This window comes from Gnatocerus cornutus, chromosome 5 (assembly GCF_029298725.1).
Source record: "Gnatocerus cornutus isolate USDA-ARS CGAHR chromosome 5, icGnaCorn1.1, whole genome shotgun sequence".
NCBI classification, from domain to species: domain Eukaryota; kingdom Metazoa; phylum Arthropoda; class Insecta; order Coleoptera; family Tenebrionidae; genus Gnatocerus; species Gnatocerus cornutus.
The window spans coordinates 13,734,221-13,742,462 of NC_142237.1; the positions used below are offsets into that span (position 1 = coordinate 13,734,221).

The window sequence follows — 8,242 nt, forward strand, 5'->3', positions numbered from 1 at the left end:
AACTATAATAATATGCAAAAAAATTAAACTACATAAAAGACAACAAAGGTAAATAGAAACGTAAGTAAATTCGGTGTAAAAATTTGTTTAATTTGCGGAATCAATCAGCAAATATTTAAATTTTCTACTTAAACGGGACAAAAAAGTAAACGTTTGGTTGACGCCATTACTTGTGTAATCAAGCTAAACTATTTTTTAAAACTCAAAGCTTCCTCCCCACACTTCAATGTGGTTTATAGCAAGGCTAAGAGTCCCGACATGTAATAATTATTGCAAATGACATAGTTAAAGCAGCACTAATTGTTATTTTAATTAATTTGAGATAAACTGTTACCTAAAGTACCACCTATCTTAAAAGGATTCAAAGGACTTATTGTCGTAAACTTCGGACTCTCTCTTATCTACGTTTTCTTTTTCGTTATCCACCGCCCAAGGCTGCACTTCTCCAGATGCAAACAAACCATACAGAATACTTCCGACGATAAATATCCCAGCCGCAATGCAAAACACAATTTGCCATTCTTCTCTCGACTGAAAAATCCAAACAACAATGTTTAATGAATAAGATGTGCCACCACTTACCCCTTCCGTTACGATGTACCCAGTGAGAATAGGACTGCAAATTCCTGCAAGTGTAGCTACGGTATTGCTCAAACCCATGATGATGCTAGCATGTTGAGGCGCAATATCAAGATAATTCACTCTAAAATTGAATAAGAATTATTTTGTGCGAAACTAAGGATGTAAGCTACCCAAATCCTGCCCAAGAACACACTCCTATCCCAACAGCAAAAACTAAACAAATCATCGTTCCTGCTGTTGATTCCACGAAAACTGCAGCTACCATGAAAATCGCATGGAAGATAAAACCACCACAATTAAAAATTTTGCGGACTTGGGTCGTGGTGAGAATTTTTTCTCGTCGGAGATAATCAGCGAGATGTCCGGAAAACTGTACCACAATAGCCATGGCAAGGTACGGAACTCCAGCAAGGAATCCAGTTGTACCAAGATCATAACTAAAAAGGTCTAAGACACTTTTAAGGAAATTGTTCGTCTAAACTCACCTTTCATGAATGTTGGGAGCTGAGTTAGAAGAGTATAAAATCCCCAGTTGTCAGTAAAATGAGAAATAACGATAGCCCAAACCGGGAAAGAAGTTAAAATGTCTTTCCAAGGATGTTTAATGTTTCGTCTCGCGTTAACATTCCCTAGGGATCTTTGGATGTGTGCGAGTTCTTCTTTGGATATCCGCGGATCGTCTACTGGAGACTCGGGGATAAAGTACCACCAAAATCCCAACCAGATTATAGCCAAGGCTCCGAAAAAGTAAAAAATGCTAGCCCAGCCTAATGAAGTAGCCAAATAAGCGCTCAGGGGCATAGAAACGACCGTCCCTATGTAGCTTCCTGAAAAAGCAATTGTTGCTAACTTCGTGCGTTCTAAAGGAGGTGCCCATCTGGACCAAACAGCGTGGATACACGGATACGTCACTCCTTCAAAAATCCCCTCAATTATTCGCACAGTTAATAACAAATTAACATTTGTTTTGGCTAAAATTGGAGTGAATAAAGTTAAAACGGCGGTAACCCCGACTCCTATTCCAAAAAGTCGCTTTCCTCCAATTTTTGCAGATAACCATCCCCCGAAAAGTTGAGTGGTAATGTATCCGTAGAAGAACGAGCTGAGAACGTAGCCTTGGGTTTTCGAGTCCCAATCAAACTCCGGTGCCTATGTTTAAACAGTTAATTGTGTTAATTTCCAAGCATAGAACTTACAGTAATTGTTACGTTGTTTTCAATAGTGGTCTTGTTTTCTGTCATTGCTACAATAGCAATGCTTAGATTTGCTCTGAGTGCGTACACGTTGAAAAAACCAAGAAGTGCAAGAGCTGCAACAACGTATCTTCGTTGTTTCCAGAACATCCATTTTGGGAAAATTTCTGGACTTTTTTAATAAAAAATTGTAAGAAAAATTTTTTTCATAATTTTGTGTTTTTACCTTATTGGGTCGGAAAATTCGGATTCTGTTGAAACTGTCATCGGTACACTTCACGATTCAAAACTGATAAAACAAACTTACTTGTTAATCAACACTATATTATATCAGCACATAATTTTGGTTATACATGCGCAAAACATAAATTTCAAGCATATGTGTTAGATTTAGATATCATCAATGCTCACATTGTTTTATTTGTTTAATAAAAATAGTTATTGCAAACCATGACAGGTATATTAATTCAGGCATGTTAGAAAACAATGGTATTTGTGTCAATTGGACTAAAAATAGTTCAAATAAGGAAAATAAAGAAAATATTTTGAAAGGGATTCACTATTTAGGTTGAACAACCCAACGATAATTGGTATAAATTAACAGCATTAATTAATGTTGTATTTATAAGGATACTTAAACACGCCCTTCGATTTGTTTTTCTCATAAATAAAATGCTCACTTAACCATTAAGGACAGTGAAACACCCTGTATATACATTATAAAGTTTGCTAAATCCGTGTCTCAATAGTGCATAAAATTAAAATAAATGTTGAAATTACATCTAAATAGTGGAAGTGGTTTGCGACAAATTGTAAGTTAAGTGGTAATTCATTCACGAATAACAGAAAAAGCACTTACCGACAATACATATTTTGGAGCAATAAAAGAACGTAAATATTAACAAGGTCAAAAATAGCAACAATAAAAATAAATTATTATCTATAAGTACGTGATTGAATTATTAGGATTGTGAAGTTATCAAAAATTTTCATAAGATGCACATGATAACTGTTTCGATAAAACCATGCCTGGATCAAGCAAACTTGAGGCCCGGGGCTAAAATATAATATAGGGCCCAGTGCATTCAAGGTTAATATTTAAGGAATACTTCTGGGTCATAATTGGCACCAAATATTTGTAGTTGTAGACAGATTTTGAGAAGTTACACTTACATAATTTAAAGGTTTTTGGTACAAAATGACAAATTTGTATGGTACAAGATTCAAAAGTAAAAGCTGCAACAAGAATTTTTCTATAGCTGCGAAAATTAGAGTAAAGGTCGGAGTATGCATTTAAACGCTTCAAGTTTTAAGCGGCAAGGCACCTCTATAAAAAGACAGCTACAGCACCCTAAGGTCTCCCCTTAGTCCGGACGTGGATAAACTATGTATAACAAAAGACCGCAGTTCTTATCAGACGTTTTTAGATTAGAAACAAAATTTTATAAACGACAATAAGTACTTTTTTTTAATCGCAACTATCGGTTGTTATACATTTTTGATAATTTTGTCAAGGTCTACATTTTTTAAATCTACAATTTCAAGTGCAGCACAATTAATTTTTATCATATCAAACCATCTGTACATCTCAATGTACAAGAGTTTTTTTGTAATGTCATTTAAAAATAAATAATAATATGTGCAATTTTAGGTCCAAAATTTTTCTGATATATTAAATTTTTAACTCTTGTACCGCTAAAGCCTGATAAAAAAAGGGTTAAATAAAATCGTTATTACATACTTGCTCTTTTCTGGCATCACAACTAGTAGACGGGCAGCGAAAAAGTTACACACGTTTAGTATGATAAGAAGCCGTTTAACGATAAATTAAATGGAAAAATAAAATGTAAAAATACCTACGATAATAATGAGGTGCAGTTTGCCGGACAAGCTGCGTTATTTACGGGTTAAAAATTAAAAGAAATAACAAAATTGATTTTTTTTTCAATTTTTTCTTGTATTTGCAAGTACAGTAGACTTTCGATAATTTGAAACTCAAGGGACCTGGCAAAAAGTTCAAATTATCGAGAGTTCAAAATATAGTGCGATTCAAATAATTGAGAGAAAGAGAAGAAAACATTCAAATAAACGAGAGTTTAAAAGCAAACAGACAATAGTCAGAACAAACAAACCAGTCAGAGAAGAATGGTCAAACGATGGTTAAAAATTGTCAACGCGATTTTACTGCGCATCTATCGCTTTCGCCATCTTAAAACGCACGGACTGTAGGTACCTACAAAATGCAAAACCTCCTAAAGTTTAATTAAGAAATTTGAAGAATGTTATTACAGATACACGTACTTAATGGAGAAATAAATTTATTAATGATAAGTCACTCTTTACATATATTCTTTTTTTAAAATCACAAGTTTGAAAGCTTTTTGTTAAGTTGCAACGGTAAATATATCTATCAATTTCTTATAACTGAATCTGAAAAGCAGTTTATAAGGTATTCCAACAGGTAAATCCGTATGAAACCTTCAGTTTAAATCGCCTTCTCTAATTCGACAACAAGAGTTTTACGACACTGAATTATTTAAGAATCTATTACAGAAAGTTAAACGTTCAAATTACTACATAAGCCTTCAAATAATTGCTTTACTATTGTTAAAAACTAGATACATACTTAATTCTTAGATATATTTTAACTTCTAAATCTATCCTATCACAATGTCGTCTTTACTAGTTTTCTACAAAGTGCTAAGCATCAGGTTCAAACGATTTATTATCCTGGCCTGTCGCTTTGGCGTTTCTTTCCTTCATCGGAGTGTCTTTCGTTTTATCTTTTACAATAGCCCACGGTTGAACATTTCCTGATGCAAACACCCCGTAGAATATCCCACCAAACAAGTATACACTACTTGCTATGTAAAATATGATTCTCCATTCTTGAGCGGTCTAAAACAGATTTGTTACGAATGCCAATAAATTCCGAATTGGCCTACCGGAGTCGTGACGATATATCCTGAGATTATGGGGCTCACAATTCCTGGTAAAGTTCCTACAGTGTTACCCAAGCCCATCAAGACGCTCGCGTGTTGAGGCGCAATATCCAGATAATTAACACTATAAAAGGAGAGTTATTTGGGTAGTAACAAAAGAAAAGCTACCTAAATCCGGACCAAGCAAATCCTCCTAAGCCCACAGCGAGGGTTAGACAAAAAATTGTTCCAACAGGTGTCAACCAGAATGCTGCAGTTAACATAAATACAGTTTGGGCAAAGAAGGCTCCACAGTTGAAAACTTTTCGAACTTGTGTGGTCGTCATGATCTCTCTTTCTTGTAACCAGTCAGCAAAGTGACCAGATATCTGGATTATGATGGACATAGCTAAATACGGTACTGCTGACATAAATCCAGTTTTTCCTAAATTAAAATTGAGAATTTCATTCATAAATTTGGGGAGCTGAGTCAGGAGGGTGTAAAAGCCCCAATTTTCACTGAAATGCGAAATTACTATAGCCCACACGGGCATCGATGATAAGATTTTTCTCCATGGATGAACAATTCTTTGGTTGGAGTCGCTGTATTCTAGAGACTCTTTAATATAAGCAAGTTCCGCTTTTGAGATTCTTGGATCTTCAGCTGGTGACTCCGCCACCACGAGACACCAAACCATCACCCAAATCAGCGCCAGAACACCAAAGAAGTAAAAAATACTAGGCCATCCCAGCGCTTTGGCTAAATACGCACAAAGCGGCATTGAGACAACAGTCCCCACATAGCTTCCAGAGAAAGCCAAAGTTGCTAGTCTTGATCTTTCCAGAGGCGGCGCCCACCGTGCCCATACAGCATGGATACACGGATATGTCACCCCTTCGAAAATTCCTTCAACTATCCTGACTGCCAACAAAAGATAAACATTCGTTCTTGCCAAAAATGGCGTTGTTAAAGTTAAAGCGGCAGTAATTGCGACTCCTCCACCGAAAACTTTTTTTCCACCGATTCGGGCAGAGAGCCAACCGCCGAAAAGTTGAGTGGTGATGTAGCCGTAGAAGAACGAACTTAAGATATAGCCTTGAATTTTTGAGTCCCAGTCGAATTCCGGTGCCTGGAAGAGAATCGTACAGTTATGATGTTTTGGTTTTTGGGAAACTTACTTGAATTACAGTACCATTGTCTAGAGTTATGTTTTTGAGTTCAGTCATTGCTACGATTGCTATGCTTAAGTTGACTCGGAGGGCGTAGACGTTGAAGAAGCCGAAGAATGCGAGCACGGCGACGACATAGCGGCGCTTTTTCCAAAACATCCAGTTGGGGTGCGGGTTTTCAGGCCTGGAAAACGACTCAAAATATAGTGGAGATAGGTATGTAATCATAATCATACTTAATTTAAATATGTAGTAACTAAAATGCACGATTCGTAAAATAAAATTGTTTGATTGGTTTTAATTTGTAATATTGTTTTTTTCAACGGTTAATTTTTGAACTTCTGTCTAATGATATAAAGATATTCCAAATAATACCTAATTAGGTTCAAAATCATTTGCTCAGATCTTTGCCGTAATTTTAACAACTTGATTAAGACTGATTTACCTATTACCTAACTTCCTCTGAACAATAAGTTAATAAAATACTTTACTAACAAGCAAAATACATACTTAGTACTTTTTAATTTGTCACTGTTTTGTGGTCATTTATGTGTTTTCGTGAACAATAATAAGGTGTACTAATAATTAGGTGTAAGTCACCTTGTTTAGTCAAAATACGGTCATTAAAGTTCGATATTACAGGTAATAATGCGAAGAATTTACATTGTATACTTACTCATAAAGTTTGAATTTATAAAATTTTATTACTTAATCATATAATTTGATCTTTAATGCTAATATTCATACGGAAACATAAAAATTACACTGGGCAACAGTTTTCCAAAGTTGTAAAAGAGGTTTCTGTATATACAGAGCGTTCTGATTACGAAACAGTAATTAGTTTTTTAAGATCAGCTTTAGTTTTTGAAAAAATAGTTACTTTGATTTCAAAATTCAAATTTCAGCCTAAACAAGCTGTAAAACAATACTGTATGTATTTTAGAATTTTTTTGAAAATGTCCTCAAATTCTTTTAAAATCAATGTTACTTTACCAATTATAGCACTAAATGTTAGAGCAAGATCGTTTTTGTAAACGCAAGAACTAGTCTAAAATAGTATATTAAAACACCGAGTTTCATAAGGCAAAATTTTTGGCTCGAATCCAAGTTTATAAAACGAGCGGCAAAGCCGCGCGTTTTATAATGGATGAGTGCCTAAATGGTCTTATGAACGAGGTTTTTATATTATTTTTCCTAATTTGTTCTTGTAACAGAGCTATTTTCGCTATTTTCGCATTCGTTTTCAGTGCTAGAATATCCATTTCGATACGAAATGTTAGAATAGCTTTGTTTCCATAGCAACTTGGGAATGTTTAAAATACAAATTAGGAAAAAACATGTAAAATTTCATGATTTTATTGATTTTCCATTTTCTTCGAAAAAAAAAAGAAAAGTTAAATTTTGCAGCGCTGTGTTATCGTCTCAATACTTGTGTAAGTATAAAAAAGGCAAGTTATGTCTTATTTTCATTTAAAAAATACAAATTTGAAGAAAACATTGCTATTAAAAGTTATTTATCATAATCTACGCTTTTTTTTAATATTGCCGAACGGGATGAAATCAGAGCTTCGGTGCTGTATTATTACATAATCTACCAGTATTCTATTAAAAAAAATGCACAAAATTGACTTATCCTACTTATCTAGGTATCTACATATCTATTAAAGCGTCTATAGGACTCTCAGTAAACATTTTTTATCAAAAACAAATAACAGCAGATGGCCATTAAAATTAAGTTGTTTTATTGATCAATTTAATTTAATGAAAATCGAATATTTTATGTAAAAAGAGTCATGCCGATGTCTTCTAGCTTGCCGAGATTTATAAGTGCAGTTTTGAAATAATGTTTAAACCAATTTCAATCAAATTGATATAATTTTGTAAATGATCCAACTTCCTGTTGTTTTCAAGGTATGCTTTGTTTGAGTTGGTAGAAAGACATTTGATTTTTCTAATTTAATTAAAAATTGGTTAAAAACAAATCATTCAGGTAAAATTAATTTATAAATTTACAAACCAACATCTTAAAAAATTGCCCCACCTAAAATTTATTCAGTAAAAAAAATGTAGATTATTCAAAAAAGTGCTGTAGATTCGTATCAGTGCAGATCTGGACAAGTTCAGATTATTCTCAAATAAAACTTTCACCTTCCGTAGAATCGTGATAAAACAGATTTATTACGACTCTGCGGCATTCTTCACCTTCCTCCTACCTTTCATCAACGGTTGTTTCAGTCCCATATGAGTGCACTTTTTCGTTTGTGAGTGCCATATTGAAGACACTTCCACACTGAGCATGCAAACCGCACTAGTTACAAATGTTAGAGAAGCCCGGAGGTAGTGGTAAATTGTGGCCTCGATTTCCATTCTCCTATG

The 8,242-nt window shown here is 34.3% G+C and overlaps 2 protein-coding genes across 2 annotated transcripts; both read right to left on the reverse strand.

The window, feature by feature from the left end:
• Positions 1-56: 56 nt before the first annotated feature.
• On the reverse strand, positions 57-3,597 carry LOC148174812 (sialin-like). Its single transcript, XM_088035749.1, has 7 exons — positions 3,517-3,597; positions 2,002-2,064; positions 1,779-1,947; positions 1,068-1,731; positions 753-1,029; positions 583-703; positions 57-531 (listed from the first exon to the last, which is right to left on the reverse strand). The coding sequence occupies exons 2-7, from the start codon at positions 2,040-2,042 to the stop codon at positions 352-354; spliced, it is 1,452 nt and encodes a 483-aa protein (XP_087891875.1). The 5' UTR covers positions 2,043-2,064; positions 3,517-3,597; the 3' UTR covers positions 57-351.
• Positions 3,598-4,116: 519 nt separating this feature from the next.
• On the reverse strand, positions 4,117-8,188 carry LOC148174813 (vesicular glutamate transporter 1-like). The gene is made up of 5 exons (XM_088035821.1): positions 8,080-8,188; positions 5,876-6,050; positions 4,886-5,826; positions 4,721-4,841; positions 4,117-4,673 (listed from the first exon to the last, which is right to left on the reverse strand). The coding sequence occupies exons 1-5, from the start codon at positions 8,136-8,138 to the stop codon at positions 4,476-4,478; spliced, it is 1,494 nt and encodes a 497-aa protein (XP_087891947.1). The 5' UTR covers positions 8,139-8,188; the 3' UTR covers positions 4,117-4,475.
• Between the last annotated feature and the right edge of the window lie 54 nt (positions 8,189-8,242).